The sequence below is a fragment of the Candida albicans genome, chromosome 5 (assembly GCF_000182965.3).
Source record: "Candida albicans SC5314 chromosome 5, complete sequence".
Lineage (NCBI taxonomy): Eukaryota > Fungi > Ascomycota > Pichiomycetes > Serinales > Debaryomycetaceae > Candida > Candida albicans.
This window is the reverse complement of record NC_032093.1, coordinates 694,128-719,722: the sequence shown is the minus strand read 5'-3', so window position 1 is coordinate 719,722 and position 25,595 is coordinate 694,128. Positions and strand designations below refer to the sequence as shown.

At 33.0% G+C, this 25,595-nt stretch overlaps 5 protein-coding genes across 5 annotated transcripts; 2 read left to right on the top strand and 3 right to left on the bottom strand. All coding sequences in view use genetic code 12, as the record gives it.

The window, feature by feature from the left end:
* Positions 1-423: 423 nt before the first annotated feature.
* Positions 424-2,871, top strand: CAALFM_C503170CA (uncharacterized protein; the record flags this gene model as incomplete). Its single annotated transcript, XM_715561.2, has 1 exon — positions 424-2,871. The coding sequence occupies one exon, from the start codon at positions 424-426 to the stop codon at positions 2,869-2,871; it is 2,448 nt and encodes an 815-aa protein (XP_720654.2).
* Positions 2,872-3,032: 161 nt separating this feature from the next.
* MED14 (Med14p) lies at positions 3,033-6,818 on the bottom strand (the record flags this gene model as incomplete). The annotated part of the gene is made up of 1 exon (XM_715560.2): positions 3,033-6,818. One exon carries the CDS (start codon positions 6,816-6,818, stop codon positions 3,033-3,035), a length of 3,786 nt encoding a protein of 1,261 aa, XP_720653.2.
* A 1,034-nt stretch (positions 6,819-7,852) lies between these two features.
* CAALFM_C503150WA (serine/threonine protein kinase) lies at positions 7,853-9,772 on the bottom strand (the record flags this gene model as incomplete). The annotated part of the gene is made up of 1 exon (XM_715559.2): positions 7,853-9,772. One exon carries the CDS (start codon positions 9,770-9,772, stop codon positions 7,853-7,855), a length of 1,920 nt encoding a protein of 639 aa, XP_720652.2.
* Positions 9,773-13,852: 4,080 nt separating this feature from the next.
* On the top strand, positions 13,853-20,128 carry CAALFM_C503140CA (uncharacterized protein; the record flags this gene model as incomplete). Its single annotated transcript, XM_715558.2, has 1 exon — positions 13,853-20,128. The coding sequence occupies one exon, from the start codon at positions 13,853-13,855 to the stop codon at positions 20,126-20,128; it is 6,276 nt and encodes a 2,091-aa protein (XP_720651.2).
* A 1,168-nt stretch (positions 20,129-21,296) lies between these two features.
* Positions 21,297-22,367, bottom strand: SUT1 (Sut1p; the record flags this gene model as incomplete). The annotated part of the gene is made up of 1 exon (XM_715554.2): positions 21,297-22,367. The coding sequence occupies one exon, from the start codon at positions 22,365-22,367 to the stop codon at positions 21,297-21,299; it is 1,071 nt and encodes a 356-aa protein (XP_720647.2).
* Between the last annotated feature and the right edge of the window lie 3,228 nt (positions 22,368-25,595).

Sequence of the window (25,595 nt, the reverse complement as noted above, 5' to 3'; positions counted from 1 at the left end):
TTCTTTTACTTTCATTTTCACTTTTCAAGGATCAACTAAATTACTCTTTTACTTCCACTTCCACTTGAAATAGATTTTCATCTTTATTTGATATATTTAATTCAGAACTTCTTTCTTTTCCTTCCTTTTCCTGTTTTCATACTATATATATACACTATACATTCACCCCTCCCCCTACTCGAGTTTGTTTTTTCAATAGTTGTCAAGTTAACTACTTTCAATTGACTCATTATACCTATTTATTACCGGTGTTGCCATAAACCTTGAGACTTTCCACTGTTCGGTAGGTATCAATATTCCATTTAGCAAGTATTAGGACAATTTATATCTGTTTGATTTCCCAATTTTTGTAACTATAGATATCAATTTAATTGTTAACCTATTGCCCTGCGAAATACCTCCAACAAACAACACATAGCTAGTATGAGTACATTCAAATCCAACAAAATAATATCCAAACCAAATTTACAACCAGTCAACTCACCAACAATCTCAGAACAATCTCCAGCAACTACAAAAGATCAGCAAGCACAAATGGATCGTATCCCCACTCTGGAATCAATCTTACCCCCAAGTAATTTGACAGATATTGAATCATTTGATCAAAATCACGAAGTTTCTCCCAAATCCCGTCGTACAGAAAGTTCATCTGTATATGAAGAAGCAGTTGATACCACTTATCAATATCTCCAACAACAACTGCCACAACAACCAACTAACACTAGTATCATCTCAAAAAATTCAAGCAATGAAGCTATCCCAGTGTCAATTAAACTTTCACAGTTACCAAATAATTCTTCGTCTTCATTGTTTATTAATAACAGAACTAGACAACCAAACTCACCTTCAGTTAATTCACAAAGAGGGCATAGTAAATCACCAAGCAAAAATTCACATTTTTCAACCAGAGATGAACCAATTAAAGAAAATTTGAAACCTTCTTCAGAGTCATCTTCGGCTTCCACACATTCATTAGAATCTCCAATTACTCCATTAATTAGAAAAACTAAACCATCATCACAATCGATACAAAACCAACAACAGAAAAGTCCATCGTCATCAATGGTTTCACCTGGGCTTTTAATTACGCAACAAGAATCAACAGACTCTCAGCATCAACCATCTCCAGCTTTATCGCATCTGTCAGTATCAACATTTGGTCATAAGAAACGTGAATCAATGTTGTCCACATACTCAGGAGCTGTTGAATATGATGCTGTGCCCATGACAGTTAAACGATCAAGTAGTTCCAAAATCAAATACGTCGGTAATGCATCGCAAGGCAATGCTAATAATAATAATAATTACAATAATATGGTTTCTTCAAGAGCTCATCACCGGAAAAGGTCATCATTATCATCAACGTCGACATCAAACAAGTATAGTGATCTTAATACAGTTTCCGATACAAAACTGATTGAAACAAGTCAATTATTAGGAGGTGATGCTAATAATAGCAACAATACTAGTAATAGTTCTAGACGCAATCGTAGCTATTATGATGGCGACGAAGAAGAAGAAGACGATAGTTCTATATTAATGGGGAAATTGCCAACTAGATCAAGTAAAGAAGATGAGTTAAAGGCTCAACAACCTGATAAAAGTGTGACCACTAATATTGAAGGGTCAATTCCTGCTAGATCACCAAGAAGACCGGCATCTGTGATGTCACCTAACTTTTCTAGTATCGATATGATTAACAGCAGTTCCATCAGTAACAATACCACTGGTTCAAAAGATAAAAGTCGTCGTAAAAGCTATGTTGAAGATAATAAAAGAAGATCAATCCAGATTAATGATGGGTTAGAAAAATTAATGTTAGATGCTACTTCATTCACTAGCCAAGATGAGAATGAACAACAAGAACACGAAGAAGCAGACTATGATAATACTAGATTTATTAGAGATGTGACACCTAATCATTTAAATATTCATCGTAAAAATGGTGCAGATGAATATAATGAAGATGATGATATTACACCTAAATTCGATCCATCTTTAGTGACGGCAGGGTCACATAATGGAGTTGGAATAGATGAATTAGATAATAATATTCCAATATCATCAAGAAATAGCTCTTATGAACTGTGGTCACGACATGAGTCTAAGAGAAAATCATTAACTCAACCACTTAATTTACCACCACGTCCAACTAAAGATAATCTCACCAAGGCAAGAACAATCTCCAATAATTTACAACAACAACAACAGCAACAGCAAAACTTACAAGAACATTATGACACTTTGGATGGAAATCCCGATAATCTTAATGCCATTGAAGGAGAAGAGATTTTTCCATCAACAAATAATTATGTTGATGATGAAGAATATGGACAAGAAGGAATGCCAAGAAGCCAGAAAACCAACCACCATGTTGTTGATGACAACGATGACGATGATGGGTTTTATGATATAACTGGAGAACCAGTCATTGTTCAACCACCATTAGTAAGAGCAAAATCAGTGAAAAATTCCATTAAACGTCCAAGTAGACATACAAAATCATCTAAAGATAAACATAACCATAATTCTAATGATTCTGAAAATCATCATAATGGGAAAAAACATCATGGTAGTAGTAATAGTAAAAAACATCGTAATAATAAAAAATCAAGAGGGACTAATGGTGGTGGTGGTTTGAAACCATTTAGTTATACTACATTAATATCATTATTAGAAAGTATGAATGGAACAATAATTGGTGAAGAATTTAATCAATTAAATATCCCCATAAAGGAAAAACAATTGATTGAAAAAATTATTGATTCATTAAGTAGATTAACTTCAGATATGATATTAGATCAACAACGTTATGAGGTTGGTATTGATCGATTAGAAAAATGTTTAAGAGTATTAGAAGGATTTATGTGATGGTTAAAATAAAATAAATAAAACAAAAGTACACAATTTTTATGTATATGATATTGCTTTGCTTTTTTTTTGGTATTTAATAATATAAATCAAAAATATGAATAATGTTAAATTAAGTTTAATTATTATTATGCAAAAACTATTTATATTTATAGTTATATTTACTCTTGCTGTTGTTGTAAATATTGAAAACAACTTTTTGTGATTTCATTTATCATTAATTGTAAATTATTCATTGATAATAAATAGTCATAATTTAATTTAATCAATATATCATCAGGTCTAACTGTTTCATTTTCTTTTGATGTAGTCTTTGAATTTTCTTTTTCATTTTGTTGTGGTTCTTGTTGTTGAGGCTTAATATCATTATCATATTCACCAAAATCAAGTAAATCATCTTCAATTGATTGCGATTCTTTTTTAATTATGGCACTGTCACTATTATCCTCTTGCTTTAGTGGTTGTTGTTGTTGTTGATTCTCAGTTTGGTTTAATGATTTAATTTGTTTTGATTTGGTGATTAACAATTCATTAATATTTTTAAAGATAATTTCAAATAAATTTTTAAATTTTAAATTTTCATTTATCAAACTATCTTTAAATGATATTTTAATTAAATGACCATTAGTACTATCTTGAAAATTTCCATTTGGTTTAGAAAATCTATCAAATTTAATCAAACTCAAATTGATCATAATTTTATCTCTTTGAATCTTTTTCAAATTTGATCCAGTATTTGAATTCATGAAAAAAACCAATTGTAAATGAGTCAAACTAATAATGTTTAAATTGAAATATAATTTATATAATCCATTTGATAATTTAAGAATACTCCTTCTTTTAGCATTATTGTTGTTGTTGTTGGTACTGTTTATCCGTTTAAGTTCTGCTAATTGTTGATTAATAGCCTTTGTTGATTGTAAAATTGGATTAATTTCTGTCAAATATTGGATTATTTTGATGATGCTGATTTGTTGACGATTATGATTATTCAGTTTACTCTCTCGTAAATATTGATTCAAAAATTTCAAAATCAATTCAAATTCCAAAATATTGTTGTTTCTCAAATCAATTTCATCAGTAGTAGTAGTAGAGCCATTCTTCATCAACAATTGAATTGAATCAGTAGCTTGTTCTGGTAATTTAATAATAATTAATTTATCATTATTATCATTATATTTGTCCTTAATATTAATAGTAATGTTATCCATAGAATTATCTAAAACTGTAACATTGCTCTTGTTCAATTGATCCAATATTTTAATTAAGGAATTCAATTTATTCAATGTATTGAAAATCAAATTCAATAATAATGTTTTGGGTTCATTAATAACAGTCGATAAATCAACTGTATTATCAATCTCAAAATATTGATTAGCTTCATCAATGTTTAAATGCAATTTCTGTATATCTTCCGATGTGTTTTTGATCTGTAAATTTCGTAAATTACCAAATAATTTTAAATACATCTTATTCGATTCAACAAGTTCAATTTTTAAAAATAAAATCGTCGCTGAATTATAAATTGGTAACAATTTATCATTGTAAATCAAAAACATTGATTCATATTTCAATTTGGGTGCTCGAATATATTTAGTATTAGTGGTGGTACTAGTATTATCCGCAACATCAACATTAACATCAATATTGATATTGTGGGAATTTTTCCTTTTCAACGATATATCATGGTTTTGTTTGAATTTCAGGAATATCTTATTGTCATCAATAGTTTCCCAATCAAGTTTAATAAATTTGATACTTCTCACTTGTAACTCTTCTAATATCATGTGGTCAAGAATCAAATTCGATGATAATGTGGATAATGTTTTGAAAAATTCAAAATTCAATTGTTCAGATTCAATACTACAATCAACAGTTCTTTTTGGTTTGTCAAATACTTTGCTTTCATTTGGCGACAATTCTTGCTTGGCATTATCTCCATGAAACTTAATAATTTGTGCCCATTGAATCTTCCAATCTCCACTAATTGATTTAATTCTTGCTACCCACCAAAAACTTTTAGTGGTAACCCCACTAATCATATTAATTAAAAACCATGAACTTGGCCAGTTTTTACGACGATAAAATTGCACTTTGAAACTCTGGAGTACTGAGTCAAGTCTTGTATTAGTACTACTGTCTTCTTCATTATCATCACCTTCCTGTTCTTCGTTTTGGATTAAAAATTGAGTTAATTTACTCAATTCATGGTCGCTTAATTTGATAATACCATTATTGATCCATGCAGTCGTAGCCAATTTAGTATTGACTTCCTTATTGAAAACTTCTAATCTCAATTGAATAATTTGATCAATCACATAGCTAATCATATCACTCTCCGGTATAAATGATTGTTTAATGCTAACTTGTGATAGTGTTGGTGGTGGTGAATTAATCTTCTTAGTGATATACGTTTGAATTGGAGTTGGGTCAATAAAATAGAAAAATCCAGTTAAAGGGTTTATTGCAAAAACTGTAGATTTCTTAGGAGATATTTGCAATAACAATTGATGAGGACTGACCATTGATACATCAGTTTCGGAAAATCGAGTCAATAATTGTGAATAAATTTCTGACATTATGGATTTGGCATGTTGGTTAACAACAACATTCAAAATCAAATCAACATTTAAATCCTCATTTTCAGTTTCACCGGTATTGTTAGTATCATCATTATCATTGTCATTGTCATCCACTATAGCTGTTTCATTGGATAATTCTGTTGATCTTCTAATTCCGGCAATCATGGCGCTAGTCGAAATGGTGTTCGAAGATGTTGTCACACCATTGTTGCTATTTCTTCTTTGAAGATGGAAAATTTTATCCAATTCATTATTTCCTTGATCACCAAAACAATACTGACCATTTTTAAACCAACGATAATTCAAATTAGAATGAGAATCAATACCTAATTCAATAAATGATTTCCAATTTCTCGATAAATAATGTTGAGACCAATAATTTATGACTATCAATGATTTATTAGTTTGATAATTAATTTGGAAATTACCTCTCCATCGAGAATTAATTAATAAAGTTTGAAATTGTTTGGCAAGAAGATAAATTTTAAATGAATTGGAATATTTATGTAATAATTCGTATAATCCTTGTAATCCACGCGTCAATAATGTTTGATTCACTAGTTTTTCCAATTTCTTATGCAGACTCGTTGGTAATTTAGTTGAAATTTTATCATCATTAAAAGTGATTAACCCAGATTCTGGATTAGCGCCAAATAAAAACTTAAAATCAATGAAATAAAACGGCGATTTATAATATTCTTCGGGATTGTCAATAATCAAATCATTACCAACGGTGATACTTACTTCAAATTCATTGCTAACTCGAATATACGCACGTCCATCTTTAATTTCGTAATCAAATCGTTTAGGTATATTATCCATAAGAGCAAATCTTGTCATTAATACCAAATTCAAATCATTTAACGTTTCTAAAATTTTCTGTGGACTCAAATTATCCGATTTGATATAGTTGTAAGATGGCAATTTTGGTCTGCCGTGATATAGCACTTCTAATGCCGTTATGATATCACTATTGGGTAATTTTGCTGCATTATACCCAGTTAAAGCATTTAATTGAAAAATTAAATTTTCAAAATGAAATTCTTGGATTCTGAACCAATTTAATAAATCAATAAATTTGGAAACATCTTTAGATATACTTGCCCATTTAATCAATGTGTAAACTTTAATGAAATCTTGTCGTAAATTAATAATAACATTCAAGAAATACTTTTTACGTTTGATATCTGATTCTTCATTCACATTCATTGATAAATTCTCAATGGCGGTAGTTAATTGTTTGTATGCTTCTTGTGTATAGTATTTAATTATATTTGATAATGGAATCATATTGGCGGTTATATGAGGTATTTCCGGTGGAGATGACAGTTCCGTCACCTCATGCTGTTGTTTGCCATTAGGCATTGATGATTGATCCTGATGTTGATTCATTGGTGTAATTGATGAAATCTATAATGATGATAAAAAACTAATAATAATAACAATAGTAGTAAGTACAAGTTAAATGTTAAAAAAAAAATAGAATAAGAATAAGAATTAAAAACTGAATGTATAAATAAATGAATGAATGAGGTTTGGAAATATGATTGGAAAGGGTGATGACTTGAGTGTATAATTATATTGATTGAGCTGGTTAAATTCGTTTTAATATGGTTTGTTTCTGTGGTAAAACCAACAAATACAAAAAAAAAAGGAATTAATCACAAAAAAAAGGTATATATATGTGTGGACTGGTTTCGATTGATTGATTATACGTAAGCGTTATTACTGATATTGTTGTAGTTGTAGTTGACGTTAGGTTGTTATACCTATTAAAATGTACCCAATGATATAACCTAAAAGAAAAGAATCACCAATTCCAATCTCCAAATTTTCCAAACTTCTGAAGTTCAAAAATTTTCTTTTTTTTTCTCTCTTCAACTACGAGAAATGTCGTGCACACATATGTAAGGACGACATTGTTCTTTGGTACGGAAATTTGTCTCACCAATAGTTTACCCACATGGAATCTACTCACACACTATTAAGGTGTTAATTACAATTCACTATTCTTCTATTTTAGTTGTTACACCTTTTCGATATATATATAATAGTACAACACTCACTCTATTGATATATCTACACATTCTAAATTCTGCTTCTAATATCGAAGTTGTTCTCTATATATAATAAAACAATACTCGAAAAAAAAGACAATCTAAAACTCTTCAGCTTTCTCATTAATTAGCTAAACTCAAAGACACAACCAGTGATACTCTTGGAATAATATTAATACAATAAACGTTTTGCTCTTTTTAGTGTAGGAAAAAAATTAACAACGAATGAAATAAAAATGAGTGACAAGTAAAATAATAGTAACAACGATTACATCAGAATGTGTTTTGTGAGCCATATTCACTTGGTAGCTTTTTCATACAACACTTCCCCCCTTCCGTTTTTTATACATTAACAATGAAATCAGGTAAACAATCGGTAATCCATTTGAATTCATCCATTTGCAACATTTGCTCAACATTAATTCTCTTCTCTTTTCTAACCAAAACGGTGTCAACAACTGATTTCAATTGTTTCCAAATAACCAACACTTCTGATGGAATGGGGTCGTTTTCATTTTCCTTCTCCTTCACACTCTCTTGATAACGTTCTATATTGTCATTGTCTAATTTGGACCATTCCCAATCAATCATGGCAATTCTATAAGCTGTACTATTGGTTTTCGATCTTCTTCTCTTTATGACTGTAGGAGATCCTCTATTAGGAGATGTAGATGAATTATAATGTGTTGTTGATGAAGGTGGTGGTATATCAAATGGTAATCGGTTTTCTAGAATTGAGTAAATAATAACCCCAATTGACCAGGTATCTGTTAATTTACCATTATATTTTAATCCCATTAATATCTCAGGTGCTATGTAGTCTTGTGATCCACATCTTGTACTTAACAATTGATCTTGAGTTGCTAATTTTTTCGACAATCCAAAATCACTCAAATTGCTAATAGCATTGGACATTAATAATTTGTCAAACGGTATGGAAGACGTCAAGGATGCCAAAGAGTCAAAATCATGCAACAAAAGAATATTTTCTAGTTTTAGATCACGATGGATTACCAAGTTTTTATGAAGAAACGCTGTGGTCACAATCAATTCACACACTATTCGTTTCAAAAATTGCCAGTACTGGATGGTATCATGGTGACCTTGTTGATGGTTGTGGTGATGATGATGGTGGTGATGGTTATGAAGATAATGATGTTTGCTATTGTTTTTTTGCAAGAAATGAAGCAAGTTCCCCCCATTACAATAATTCATAAATATAAACTGATCAGGAGAGCTTGATTTACCAACGTCGGAGTGTGGATTCATGCTCAAATTCTGTGGTGGGGTTTTCTGGTATAATTCATCGTCATCAATTATCACGTCTGATTCAATTTGTTCAATAGGAATGTCTAAGGATATGTCATAATCAATCAAGGAAGTGATACAAGGATGGTGGGAAATATGGTACAAGATATTTAATTCACGACGAATGAATGACTTGAAATTGTGAACTTGTTGTTTTGATTCCATCGGCACAGATATAATTTTCACAGCAACTGCCAAGTCGACAACTTCTTGATTATCGTTAGTATTATTGTTGACACTGTTTCCATTGTTATCACTATTATAAATATTGGTTTTCGCTAATATAACATGACTGAAATTTCCTTTACCAATTTCTTCAACAAAATTGAAAGACAACCCTAAACGTTTTGAATAAAATATCTTTTGTTTTTCTTTCTTTGCAATCTCTTCTTGTTGTAATGTTGGAGGTGATGATGATGGTGTAATTGGAGACGTGGTGACTTTATTTTCACTGGTCGAAGTGGAAATAGGTATTGGTTCAGAAACATATCTCTTGGGTTGCTTTAAACTACACACTCGGGAAATCAGTCTGAATGTTGGTGGAGACATTGATATTGATGCATTTGAAGAGTTAGATGATAATGATGACAATGGTTGGTTATAATTAGCAAATGACCCCGTGTTGAAAATTGGTGTTGGGAGTTGTAATATTTCATAATGTTTGAGCATGTTCATGTTGATATCGATAGGAGTGGTATTTTGTTCATTATTCTCAAGTTGATGTGGTGGTACTTCTATACTTAAATCCATTTTTCTGATAGTATGTGGTGCTGGATTTTGAAACATGGCAGTGTTTGAAATAGTTGGTGGAGATGCTAAGCCTGGTAATAAAAAGGACTGATTAGTGTCAGTGATATGTGAACCTGCAGGTATTGAATCAGTACTAGTGCCAGCGCCAGTACCTGATTGGTTTGTATTTAATGATAATGGTTGGTTTCGCAGTTTGGTTGTCATTATAATAGTAACAAATAAAATACTACTATTTTCAGTCCTCTCAATCTAATAAGATTTGAAAGTGGGGAGGAGGCAAATGGAAGTGGAAAAAACGGGAAATAAAAATGTGTTATTTATAGTCTCAATGAAATTTTGCGGAGTGGAAAATGAGGAAAAAGCGAGAAAAAATGAATGATGCTCTCACTACAAATCTGATGACGAGTGGATAGTTGGGTGTAGGCGCAAATTAAAAAAATGATGCGGTGAAAAGTGAGAAAGGCTAGTATAGGATGATTGACTAAGCCTAGCAAACAAAAAAAATTGAGGGCCTTTAAGGAGTCAACCTCTAGTAGCAACTATCACAAGGGGGGACGAGTAAGGAGGCTTTGATTATGGTAAAATAAAACAAACCCAATTAATCAATCAGATTAAAAGTAGATTGAGATATTTGTTGAAGGAAAAAAAAAGGAATGAAAAAATAAATAAATTTGATGATTGTCAATTTTTTTTGGTTGATAAATAACAATCTTCTGGCGATAACAATAAATTACTCAACAACAAATTGTATTGGGTCTGATAGATGATAATTGAAAATCAAACCCTAAATGGAAAATAGTAAAAAAAAAATCACTCACTAAAATATAAAAGGCTAAATAAATGCAACGTGTGGGTAATAGTTGTTGTAGTAGTAGTAGTCACTCTTATTCTATTTGTATGAAGAAACTATTAAGAAAGATAGTATCTGTGTGGTCTAAAAATTTCTGTTGTTAAAAATGTCAAAAATTGTACGACAAATACTAAATTGTAACAAAAATGTTAAAAGTTGCTAAAAAAAAACAAACCAAATTGTTTAAACGTGTGGTATGTATTAAATGATGGTGTTCCGGTGGTAGTATTATCGCTATTGTGTGACAATCACGGTACTTGAGGAGTCGTGTAGAATGTAATATTTCTTTTGGTTGCCGCTAAACAAAAAGTGTTGCCGTCTGTGTTTCGTTTGTGGTCAATCTATGGTTAGTTATTGTAGTTCGAAATCTACTCTTGAAGACTATGATAGAAGACTCTGAATTCAATTGATTATTGGATAACAATAACAATTTCAAGTTGATTGGTGATATTTTTTTGGTTGTTTTCGTTTTATTCTTGAAAGTTGGTTGTCTGGCTCAAAAAACAGTTAATTTGCCCTCTTGTTTATGAGAATATAATGTTATAACAACAACCTTAAACGATTTAAACTTTGAGAAAACAAGTCTAACGATCTAATTGGAAGAAAGGAATTGAGTATAAGGAATGAATGAATTAGACGATGTGTGAAATGTTGTTGGTAGGTAGGATATGATGTTAATAGAAGAAAGAAGAAAACAAAAAAAAAATAGAGAGAGAATAAACTTGTGAAAGTGAGATTAACGATGATTATTATACTCCCGGAAATATATATACATTAAACACGAAATTGAAAATGAAAACGAACCAAAAAAGTTTAAGATGAGTAAATAAATAATAATAAGCAATTTGAAAAATATATTTTATACAACAATACAACCAAAAGGACAAAGACAACTTGTACTCTTTCGCATATACTGAAAGTTTCTCAACAATATCTCAACTTGCATTGACATGGCACAAAAGTTAGTTTATTATGATAATTCAAAGTTTTCTTATTGTTTACTCTTTTTTGTATTTGGCGAATACTGAGTATATTTTCAATCTCTTTCTTCCTTATTAATACGTTGAAATATGTGAACAAAGAAAGAAAAGAAACAATATCGACCGTGTAAGCCCAATACTTAATCTTTGTTGGCGATGCCCTATTGTCAACCCATGAACCACAAAGATGGTTATGTACTTTACGAGCCAAGAAAAAAAAGAAAAAGTGAGATATTCATTCACTTAAGCATCTATTAAAGTGGTTATTATCTGTTTTTTTGGGGTTTTGGTTATAATATTGACTTTGACGATGATGATAATAATATTAAATTTCTATAATTTTTTAGCTCCTGTTTGACCAATTGTATGATTTTTCTTTTTAGTTATGTATAATTTATTACGTTTAGTCCATACTAACATACTACGCTGAAGCCAAACTTGATTTGGCCTCCTCACTATTGGTTCAACTGTTGGATTGGATGGTAGCCTCGTGCAGTTTTCTTTCTTTCGATATTCTTCAACGTTAAGATATAAACAGATTTTAATCTTGATTCTTGTGCAAATGTCTAAACGACGTTTTCTTAGCATTGTCAATCTATATTACGCTTTTTCTTGGCTCGTACTGTGACTTATGAAACCCAAGAAGATTTGCTAAAAATATGTCAAGGGACAAGCCTGAAAAATTGTAGATATGCCACTGTTTTTTTTTTTCTTGGTTTATGTTTATTTGTAGTGTTAGTGCTTTGTCTTTTCTTAACTTCTGACTCTGATTTAGAAATCAAGTAGATGTTTGCAAACAGGGCCATGTGAAAGGCAAAATGTAGCTGGCCGGATGCCGTGCGACCTAAAGTAGTACAATGGTGACGCGAATTTTTGTCTCTTTGTCCTTTTTCTTGCTCTGCGCGCCACTAAAACCATCTCCACAATCCAACAGTATAACAACTATTATAGATGACTCTTGTTTTTCATCACTTCTCTAGTACCAGTACTAACGATTGTCTTTATTTTGTCTCTAATGATTATGGTTTTAGTAAATGATATCTAGTAGTCTTAATACACGTGTCTCTGTCGCGTCTCATATATATGAATTATTATATCTACTTTGGAGAAGAAATAAAATAATATACAGCACCAGCAGTTTCCCGGGTTTAGTTTGTGTTTGAAATAATAACGAGTTTATTATAATTGGTAATAGTTCTCGATGAATTCTTCTCCTGTTTACATAGTGGTTGCAATTTAGACTCAATTGTGTTTAGTCCTGTATCGATGGTCTTCCAAATACCCATTCAACCTGTAGACAGGTGGCTAGTTTGTTATTCTGTAAATCAATTGTAATTGAGAAGTTTGGTTTATAATTTATTAACTAGTTTAAACAACCCGATGTTGGTGATTTAATTGAGTTTGCTAATTAAAAAAAGCCTTAGGCTCACCAAACTGGTATCAAACACAAAACTTCAATAGTCTCTTAAGTGACAAAAACAAAATAGATATCTAAATAATAAACAAGATTTAAAGATAGTCATTTTAACTCGATACAAAAGTATCTGACTACTTTGTGAACCCTTGTAGCCGTGGATAATTGAACAAGTATCCATGGTGCTCCTGCCTCATATTGAAGTGATTAAAATTTGATCCAGCTCTTGTGTTATATTGAAACTGCAAGTCTTTCAAGGTTATATCTGATTTTGACAGTTTTGTACTCAAAGTGGTAGGTTTGTAATCATGGCTGCACTGTTATATAGTTTTAAAGGTTTGTCAATTGTGGGCTTTATATGAAATGTATCTTCAAAGAAGGCAATAATAACAAAGTCCTAGCTCCTATACTCGTGTGCTTTAAAGTTGCAACTGACAAGATGCTGGTATAAGGACTTGGTTATCAAGGAAACGTTAGTACAAACCTGCCTTGATAATATCAGTAATTCGACCAAGGTACTTTTTTGCAACACCTTTTCATCCAATTATGAATTAAATGTACAACTAGCTAATAATCCCTTCATTTTATTCAGCAATTAATTATTTATCACAGTAAATAACTAGTAAACAATCACTTACTGATACATCTCCAGTTGACTACTCAAACTCAACACAGCAAGTGGTGTTGATCAATCAATCAGTAAAATGAAAAATCAAACACGACCTTCGTATAAATTTCTGTTCGCCAATTTCGCTGTCATTTTTTTTGGTCGCGTCCACTACTTACTTTTTACTTAGTGAACACCGCTTACTATTCGATTTTTTTTTCCAGCATTTGTTGTCCACAAGTTTTTCCAATCAACCCAACTTTCCCCAACGTTTACCACAACACCACTATTAGTCATTACATATTTTCTATTATAGACAAATTAGCTTATTGTTTATTATAACTACTTGAGTTGGGTTTTATTTGATTAATTTAACTCATTATAATTTATTTCTTTACTCATTTGATTGCCTGAATACCCGTTTCCAATAACGATGTCAGAATTAAGCAATGATAATATCGTCGAAAGCCAGGAACTATCACTGCCGGTAACCAGGGAGGAGCCAGTGGCTAATGATAGCAATGATTTGTTTGGTGGAGACGATCAAAGTACATCTAATCAACAAGACGATTTTTTCTCCAACATACAGCAACCAGATCAACCAGATCAACCAATTATTGAGACCAATGAAGAACTTGAAACTGTGCATAAGTCAACCGATGTGGAATTACCACAAGAAATACCACTCGAACAAGAGCAGATTCCGCAGCAACCACAACAACAAGAAAATGTGATTGATGATTTGTTTGGTACCAGTAACAATGATGATGATTTTTTCAGTAATCACAATCAAGACGGTCTAAACAGTGCTGAAATAGAAACAGAAGAGAACGTGGAGGTGCCTTTACAACCTGATTTTGAGCAAAATCAAGATTTAGAATCCGAGAAGGCAACAATCTCAATTGACAAAAAAGACGAAGATCCTGTTCTTGAAAGTCTAACCACTGAATCAGATATTCTTGACAATGATCATGAATCAACGAGTGAAGCTCCTGGTATCTCAACTGAACTGGAAGTCTTTGAAGAAGAAGCAGTAGTGGAGGAAGTGCAATCAACTGCAGAAGATTCGCCTGTGGATGCCACTCAACCATCAGAGCTTGGACCTTTATCAACAGAACAGATTAATCTTGTTGATGAACCAGAAGCTGGTGCTCCAAATACTGAAGAATCGCAAACAGAATCCAAATTAGATCAATTCTTTACTGAGTCAAATGAAGGAGATTTCTTTGAAAACATTGCCAGGGATAATGTAGAACAAGAAGTATCCAATCCATCAAAGACAGAGGCGGATCAAAAACTCGAAGATCTTTTCGCCGGTGCTGATAACGAAAATGGCGAGGATCTTGATTTTCTTCAACAACCACAGCATAATGTTGCAGAGGTAAATTCTGAAGCTGCCGTAGCTACCGAATCAATCAATTTAGATTTATTTGGTGAGGATGATACAGATTTCCTTGATGAATTAAACTCCAAAAAACAACAACAACAGGAAGAAGAAGTGGGACCATCATCAACTTCAACTACAAATCCTGAGGACAAATTAGCAGCATTAGATTTAGATGACGATTTATTATTAGATGATGATTTTTTGGAAGAAGGTTCTGTACAACCTAAAGTAGAGAGTTCTTTACCAGAAAATAAGCCAGTGAAACACCATCATTCTTACATTCCTAGCGGTCCTTCTGCCAATCAAAAGTCTGTATATGCACCACCACAAGTTTCTGGAGTTAATAAGAATGATTTTATTAAAAATTTAGAACAATCTAAAAAAAAACACGATGCATACGATTTCCCAGATACATTATTGGTAAACAAATCAAGACCAGCTGCTAGACATGCACCTTCATCAAACAAGTATGGTCCACCATCTGTATCACAAACGAGTATCCCATCTATCTCATCAACAAGTAGTTTACCACCTGCAAGAGATGTAAAATCTAGCTCACTGGCACCTCCTGCAGCAGCACCTCCAACTGGTACAAGCACTTCAAAAGTTGCCAAGAAATCATTTTTCGAGGACTTTCCAGATGACGAAGAAATTCCTAAACCTAAACGTGCAGGCAGAGCAGCTGCACCAGTTAAGGCAGTGAATCAAATTCACTCACCACAAGTTTTGAATCAGCAGGTGCAACAACAACAACAGCAGCAGCAGAGTCAACAGAATGCACCACCAGCACCACCACCGTCAAAGGTAAACAAACAACCACCTGTCAATCCATATATGCCAAAATCTGGCACATCGCCAATCTTACAACAACAAACCCCTGCTGTTCATAAAAGTGGTATTGCAGCACCAAATGTGAATGTTCCACATGCAAACAATTATGCTCCACCATTGAATTCATTTGCATTTCCACCACGTCAACCAAATCAAAAGACTAACGATTACTCCCCACAATTACAGTCTTCTCCGGCTCCACCACCACCACCTACTAGTTTGCAACCATTTCCTCTGATTGGTCAGTCACAATCTGCCCCAGTTTACCACAATCGACAACCTTCCAACTCAATTAACACTAATGTGAATAAAGTGCCATCTATTAACAGTCCATATGTTCCTAATGCTGGTCCTTATGCTCCACTGACACATCAGAGATCTCATTCAAGAGCAAGTTCATTGGTTGGAGGTAAAGGCAAAGAGGTCAATCCTTATGCCCCTGCATTGGAGACAGTGGCAAGTGGCGATATTAATCAGATCCAACAGCAGCAGCAGCAGCAACAACATCTTTCACCAGCAACTGCGGTTCTCCCACCAGCCAGAGCTCGTGGATTTTCCAACGCAAAAAGCAACATCTATAAGTCTGCGCCAAAAGTTGTCAATCCGGAACAATTGGTTTTCAGACAATACCCAATTTTCAGTTTTAGTATCAATTCCAATTGTTCAGTCATAATTCCAAACACTGGGTATAACCAGGGAACAAGTATTAACATTGGACCAATCTCTAATTTATTGAAAGATAAAGATTTGTATGCCACTTTCCCTGGTCCTTTATCCAAGAGTAAATCTAAAAAGAAAGATGTTGAAAAATGGTTGGAACTGTCATCAGGGTATTTACGCAGTTTAGGGAAAAATGATGAACTTGTGTTAAATGATATTTTGTTGCATTTGATCAAACATGATGGTGATGTGAAAAATCAAGAATTCTTAAGATCAGCATGTCTGATTCTCAATCCTAATGTCAATTTTGATGTTAATAATCTTCCAACTTCTGGATTAGCCATTGGAGCTACTAATGCTCATAAATTGGACAATTCCGGTATCAACACTGTATTCACTTTGATTCAATCAGGTAATTTGGAAAAGGCATTAGAATATTGTGTGTCTCGTGGTGATTGGGCATTAGCATTAATTATTAGTGGTCCTGAAAATTTCAATAAGATTGCTGCTGAATACGCTAGAAATACATTCCCATTTGCTAAAACGAACAATAAAGTGTTACATATTATGCCCATAATTTTGAAAGTTCTTGGTGGTAATGTTTCTAGTGTTATTGAAGATTTGACTGCAGTTCCAAATGAAGGAGAATATGCAAATTTGCATTGGAGAGAAATCATTTCTACAATTGCAATTTGTGGATCATTAAAGGCAACTGAATTTTTGATTGAATTTGGGAAATTTTTGAACCAACAAGGTAATTTTATTGGTAGTGAAATTGCTTACATCATGGCTGGATTACCTTTTGGCCATCAGAACTTTATGATGTTGGCTTCTGGTCATAATTCCATGTACACTGAAGTTTATGAATATGCTTTGAATTTACACAAGGCAATGCATTTCCCACACTTGTTGTCCTTAAAGTTGAAACATGCATTGACTTTAGCTGATTATGGATTGATCAATGAATCACAGAGATATATTGATCATATTAATTCTAGTATCAAGACATTGGGTAACAAATCACCTTTTGTCACGCCTAATTTGCTTCATGAGTTTCAGAATTTGATTATGAGAATCACTGAAGTTGGATCTGGGGATGATCAAAACAACTGGTTTTCCGGTAAGATTAGTCGAGTCAATCTTGATAAGATCTGGGGACAAATTGATAAATTTATTGTTGGTGGAGATGAACTGAAAAATGGTAACAATAACGATGGTAATGGAACTGGCAATGGAAGTGGTAGTGTTTTCAATAAATTTAGTCCTTCCGTGTCGAGAAATGCATCAAGTGTGAATTTACACAATTATGCACAACCTTCAATGATTAGGCAACCATCACTTTTACCATATCAACCACAACAACAACCGCAACCGCAACAACAATTATTGGATCAAGTTCACATTGAAAGAAAACCTACAACTGGATTCGCTCCGCAACCACCACCATTAGTTGGTCATCCATCAACGACATCAGTTAATAAATATTCTCCAAGTATTAAATCGAGTCCTCGTCAAGCACAACAGAATAAGTTTGAAAAATATGCCCCAAGCAACAATTCATCTCATCATAATCTTAGTCTTGTTGAAGAAAGGTCAGCTGTTACTAGTGCTGATGGTCCTGAATACCCTCACCACCAACACCAACAGAGTATCAATGCGTCAGCAGTTCCCGTGCCACTTCCACCACCAACACCACCGGTAAGCATGCCACAACATGTATCTAGGTCTCCACGTAGCCATCAACTGCACCAACCACCAACATTACCACCACTGCATTCACATCATGTTCAACAACCATCTAGAGATCGGTCACCATTAGCGACACGAATCTACCCTTATAGCAATAGTGTTGGCGGACAAATTTCTACTACGTCAGTGGGTTCTATTCCTAGTCAAATACCACTTGGTCGACAGACTCATGGGAAACAACCTTCTATTTCAAGTGTAATTTCTGGAGATAGTATTGCAGCAGTTGGTTTAGGAGAACAAGAGAATATTTTACCACCATCCACTGGACAAACAGGGAAAACAGCTACAAGTGAAGTGAATAGAAATGAAGAAGGTTATGGATTTGGGGGTCACTATCATCATGATCAACCTGAAACTATAACTGAATCTCCAGAATTAAGAGGATTACAACAACCACAGTCCAGTGAAGCAGAAATTAGTAAAGACATTTCAAATGATGTAGCATTGGATAGTGCTAAGATACCAGAAGCTTCACAGGAACCAGAAGAAGAAACGGACGAATCAGGTAATGTGGCAGCTGCTCCACCACCTCCACCAGTTGCTCCAGTTGCACCTCCTAGAAAAACAAAATCTTCTAGATCTAATCCATATGCTCCATCTACAGATATTGGTGCTACCAGTAATGCACCGTCAGCTGTGGGGCAAACACTTGGTGGGAAACCAAGTATGAGAAAATCGGGATCAAGAACTAACAGATATGGACCACCACCAGGAGTTGGTAATAAACAACCAACTATTGATGTTTCACCACCTTCTGCTACTAATAATACTGGTAATGAAGATTCCATTAGTATGTTTTCCTATGGTGGCTATCAAAATGAGTCTAGTCCTCCACTCAAGCAACCGTCACAATTTGATCAGACTGCAGTTGCATCTGCACCTGCCCCACCTCCATTACAACCACAATTGGCGGTTCCAGAAAGAGTTCCAACTAAAAATGTTGCCAATATTGATGATAGTTTTGATGAAAATAGTTTAGCAGCTGATACATCAACAACTTACAATAATAATATGGTAAATAAACCATATGGACTGTCACCAATGGGACCAACTGTTGCAACTAATGGACCTGGATCAGTTACTCTGACACCTTTGATTTTAAATCAAGGTTCTGCAAATATGAAATTATCAAATCTCAGTACTATTAGTGTCACTGGAACCGGAACCGGAACTGGGACTGGTGGAGCATTCGATGGATTTCCTATACCAGGATCACCTGATGAAACTACTCGACCAAATTCTATATTTGGTGGTCATACTAGAGGATTATTTTCTTCAAGATTATCAGAATCACAAAGTGTATTATATCAACAATATGCAATTGCTGATGATACAGTTGGTGATTATATTCCTATTATGGAAGAAGATGATGAAGATGATGAAGATGAACAAGCTAAGCAACAGAAACAAAAAGAAAAAGAGGCACAAGAACAAGAATTGAAGAGAAAGCAGGAACAACAACAACAAAAAGCTGCAGCAAAGAATAACAACAATAGTGGCGGTGGTGGTGGCAAATTCTTTAGCTTATTCGGTGGTGGTGGTAATAATAAGAAACAAGATAATGATGCTAAAGTTTATAAAGCTCATTTAGGACAAAAGAATACTTTTGTTTATGATGAAAAATTGAAACGTTGGATAGATAAAAGTAAACCGTTAGAAGAACAATTACAAGCTAATCTTCCACCTCCACCACCTCCATCAATGAAGAAAAAACCCAATCCTGTCTCAACTACTACAAACAGCAATAATAGTAGTGGACCACCACCAATGGTTACACCTAATCCAACTCCAATTCCAGGAGGTGATTTGTCTACGACTACAACAGGGGGAATATCAACTCCTATTCCAGCATCAGCTCCACCATCAAGAATGAGTAAAGATACTACTAAACCAACACCATCAATAAATAGACCAAAGAGTAGTTTAGCTACAGCTTCTGGATTAGATGATTTATTATCACTAACAGATAATAATCCACCACCAAATGGTAGATCAAGAGGTGTTGGTGGCGGTGCTACACCAGGAGGAAGTAGAAGAAATAAACCTAAACGTCGTGGATATGTGAATGTTATGGAGAAATAAATTGTGGAAACCCCCATCCCCACCCTACATACAAATGAAAGATGGTTTTCCTCCTATAGATTAAAATGCATATTATAATATATATAGCAACAATAGGAATAACATAAAAATTTGAAGAAAATATATAAGTTCAATATTATAGAAATTTTGTAAGAAAATATGATAATGATTATAATGTTTATTTGAAGTATTATTATCATTTTGTTCCTTTTGAGCGGGGGAGGAGAAGGACAAGTAGATAGATAGATAGATAAGCAAACGTAAAGCAAATGGAGAAGAGGAAGAAGAGGAGAAGTAGCGACAGGGAGGGGAAAATTTGGCGGAGTTCGTGGCTGTTGGTGGTGGGCGGGGTTTAAAACCACCCCATACACAGTTTTTTTACTTTCTTATCGCGTAGCACCACTACCAACAACTCCACCACACATTTAACGCATAAAACGGTCTTTTCCTGTATATTTCATTTCTTTTTTTTTTTCCCGCGGCGACTGTTGTGGCTGTTGTGGTGGTGATGGAGATTTCCACGGCTAGTCTTCAAGAACAGCTTTCTTTGTAAAACTATCATTGGGGTTGGTTGGGGATTGGTTTGCGGTGATAAGATAATAATAATGACTCAAATGTCTCTCTCCTGTTTATACACTCACTCATATGACCAGCTTTTACCAGTTTAATAATCGTTTCATACCGGCATTATAGTCTCTTTCTTGTATGTGAGTCATGATCGAATTGGCCCTTCGATATATGTTCAAGTAACTAATAGAATTTGAAACTCTCTTACAAGATTATTAATTTAATGAAAAACATAAATGTACAATAATATATTTATATACAAACAAGTAAAACAATGTATTATTAATAGTAATAGTAACAGTTTTTTTATAGATATATATATAAATGTGTAGAAAAATACAAAATGCAAAGAAATGATTCTATATCGAACAAGCTTAAAATGTTCCAGTTCCAGCTGGAAAGATATACCTCTCTAAAGCAAAATATAAATAAAGAAACCATCAACCCAAATAAAAAAACCTCAAACCATATTTCTCTTAAAGAAAGAAAACTTTTCTCTATTTTGGAAAATTAACAAAAAGAATTGAAACCAAATATGAATATGTATATATAATAAATGCAAAAATTGAAAAAACAAAACCCTCTAACTTTAACTCTAACTCTAATGTTTTTGTAATTTCTTTTTCATAATTTTTTTAGCACCACCAGTAGTAGTAGTAGTAGTAGTAGTAGTAATATTACTGATACTAGAACAGTTGGTTGTAATAGTGGTACCACTAGCAGTGGATTGAGAATTTTTCAATTTTTTATTAAGTAAAATATCTTCTTTAGTATAACCATTTTTAAAACAACAATCAACATTTAATTTACAAGTACAATTTTGACAACTTTTAAATTTAATGAATTTCCCATGACTAAATATCAACTCAATTTTCGTTGGTTTAGCATTATTGTTATTGTTGTTGGAAGTTAATAAACTACCACTAGATAATAATACTCTTTTACCGGATTTAATTTCATCAATTTCTGACGATGATATAAATGAATATTCAGTAGTAATAGCATCTTCATTAATGACTTGGATTTCTGCATCACATTTAACTTTACGAACTCGACATGAATCACATGATGGACCCAATCTTTGTCTTCTTTTATTTTGAACTTGAGATTTGGTAGTGGTTGTTGTGGTTGTGGTTGTGATTGGAGTGGGTTCGGAAATGGTTGGTTGTTCAATTGATGGCTTTGTAACAGTTCCATCATTCATATATGGAGATGATGGAGTAGAACTAGAAGAAATAGAAGAAGTTCTTGAAGTTAATGAAGGTGGAGGAGTGGCTAATGATAAGTTGTTTGTTTGTTGTTGATATAATACGGCAGAACTTAATAAACCTAATCCATGACTATTTCTTGATGTTTCAAATTTAGATAAATTAGCTTCAGTAAGATTATTGTTACTATAAGAATACTTTAATGGAGGTGGAGAAGGAGTTGTTAAGCCATTGGTATTAGTAGTAGTGTATGATCTATCATAATATTGATTTAATGCAGGTAAATTGATGTTGTTGTTGTTTGGGGTTCCAAATGGAGATGCAAGAGTGGTATTACTAGATGGTACTAGTGGAGGTAATTGACTAGTAATAGATGATATTGGTGGTAATACAGTTTTAGTATGATTTGAATGATGATATTTGGAAGTGTTATTCATAATGGAATAAGATAATAAGTCAGACATGGTGAATAAATAATAATAATGAGTATAATCTATATTGAATGAAAAAGAAATAAGAAATAGAAAATAGGAAAATAAAAAAAAATTAAGAGAAGTAAGAAAGAGGAAAGAAGAAGATTTGTAGAAGTATATATATATATATGTGAAATATGGTTAGGAATATATGCTCGGGATAAAAAAAATAGTCTTCTATTGTAAGTAAGTAAGTAAGTAATGGAGTTTAAACTTTAACTAAGAAGACTTTCCCGATATTAACCACCCAACTCTTTCACACAAGACAAATTGTTGCAAAATTGAAAATTTTTTCTTCTCTTTGTTTTTCACTTTTGAGGGGAAATGTCGCATGTGAGACATTTCCTTTGAATCACAGTCTCATCATCATCGTCATCATCATCATCATCGTTGTTGTTGTTGTAGTCCTTGTTTCGGATGTACTGCATATAATTATCTCGGATTTTCGATTTCCTTTCTCCTCATTTTTTGTTTGAGTATAAACTTCTCTTGTGACAGATTAACCCAAAGAGTCAACAACAAGAAAAGTTTTCTCAATCATTTTCTCCTCAAATTTATTACTTCATTAGTAGATGTGTTCTATATTACTTGGTTTTCATATATTGCTATATAGTAGTAGTCTTACTCCTCTTTCATTACTGTTGTAGTGATTGCTTATTGTATCACAAACTAAGTAATTTTGTGTGTAAATGTGGAGGGAAATAGATAAAATTCAACACTCAGCTTTCTTCGGAGTTTTTTTGTTCTCCAATTCTTGGGCATTTTCGTTTATTGTGGTTGCTTTTTTTTTTATATTACTCGGTTCAATTTCCGAGTCTTTAAATCAACCAAACCAATAGTAAACTAAACCCATTTATGCAAGGGTAAATTAAATAAATAAACAAGAAATATGTATATATATTTTTTACGTATGGCATTAATACACCTCGGATAATAATTAACTTCACAAAGTATGTAATGTAAAAAAAAAAAGAGGAAAAATGTCGTTGCTTAAAGCTCTTGTGAATAGGAAAAAACCGGAATCAATTTGTTTATTTTTTTTTTTTCGGGGCGTATGCTCTTCTTGCTTAGTTAGTTAGTTAATCTCTTATTGGCATAAATTACACAAATATTGTTTATATGTGAGCCATATTGATAGATTAATCATCTTCTTCTTTCTTTACAACTTGCATATTTCGGATGACTCTTCCTCGCCCTTTTTCGCCAGCTATTTCCATTTTTTACTGTGATTTTATATTGCTCTGAAATTTGATAGAAAGAGGTTTGGAAGAGTGATTCTTTTTGAAATCAACCTGCCCTGCCCTGTCCTACGCGTTATAAAGCTTTTCTAATAACAAACAAAGAGTACTTACTCTTTTGTGTGTGTTCATAAATATCTTACGATGATGATGATGACGATAATGGTTTTGGAGGTGGTGGTAGTGGTGAGATGAGGGGGGGGTGCGTGAAACAAAGGGGACAATAAAAATCTTCTGATTTGAAATAATGAATGTGACAAAATAGATGTATTGCAGTTGTTGTTGTTGTTGTTAAGTTATTATCAGGTTATAATTTACACTAGTACTGGTAATATCGCTACCTATTTACTTATTCAAAACTTAGCTCGGTTGTTGTTTGTTCAACCATCTCTGCAACGAGAGTTAATATAAGTCAAGTGTAAAATATTCTTGACTCCCAATATATGCAATTATCGGAGAACGGAGTTTTTTCTGGTTTTGCCTTTTGTCTTATTCACATCTCTTTCTTTCTTTTATAAAAAATTGTCCCACTTTTTACTTTTTTCCCAATTCTAGAGTAAGAGTAAACGAATACCACCAATCATAACCTTTCCACCAATCCATATAAATACCGTATACTCTATTTCTCTCGAGATAAAAGAAAAAACAAGAATTTTAACTAAACCTTAAACTCCATATTCTATTGTTGTTGTTGTTACCCTCTCGAGACATTTCTTCTTCAACTGGGGCAAGGCGGACTTTAAAATTAAACTATTTATTATATACTACTACTAAAGGAAAAAAGGGAAAGCCTTAAGAAGCCATTTTGTGCTTTTAGTTTGACTGGTTGGTTGGTAGTTTTTTATTTTATCGGCTCCGTGATTTTAGATACTGTTATTTTTTTCGATATTTATAGCGCAAGGCAGTTTCTCTTTTACAGTTGATTTTTCTTGTGATTATTATTATAACTGGAATCAAAGTGTTAAATATACAAAGAGTAATAGTACTAGTCCAAGTCTCTTTCTTGCAATGAGTTCAAAAATGAAGAAGAAGGAGGGGTAAAATCAAGAACTTAAAAGAATGAAATGAGAGCAAAATTTGATGCCTCGGGTAATCAATAAAAAAAGGACTCACAATTTCAAGATTTTGCTTTGAAATCAACTACACTATAGGGCCAGAACTAAAACTTTGATTAGTTATTTGTTTTACAAGAAGAATAACTAACAAAAGCGGAGTCGAGAAATCCACATTCACACCAACTTTCTTTATCACTTTAAACTTAATAAATCAAAAACCAACAAGAAAGCAAAAAGAGAGGGGATGGTCACTAACAATAGAAAGCTTGAATTCAAAACTTCTTATTGTTATTTTCAACTCTTCTTCTTCTCCTCTTTCTTGTTTCTTGTTTCTTGTCGATATTGGTTGGTTGTTAGGTAGGTAATTAGTTTAATAATATCTCAAACAAAATCATCTCAGCCTATCAACGTCCTTTTTTTTTTTCTTCGGAGTTTTTAATTTACCCCATTGTGCATATCCACAACTTGAGATTTATTTTTCCAGACGAAAGATCCTTTAATCCGATGTGACTCAATTTGGTTTGTGCTATTTTTTCTTCGATGTCTTGGTCCGAGACAACAGACCATACAAACTAACTAATAGCATTTTATTCGTCCCTTTATTAATGATAAACACAGAATTAACATTAGTTTCTGTAGGATTATAGCAGGTGCATATACTATCAATATAACATAACTTCTGTAATGCCTCGGAGTTGATAAATTTTCAATTGAGTTTATTGTTGTTGTCGGAAAATAAACGATATCACATACATACATACATACATACTATAGGCCCTCACGCGTTATTTGCTACAGCCAATCCAACCTAGGCGCACTACTACTACCACACTGTCAACCCCGCCTTGTGCCCCACCACAGTATTGCTTCTATTTTTCACATTGTGGAGGAAAATGACTCTAAGTTTGTTTTAGTTTACTAGCTCG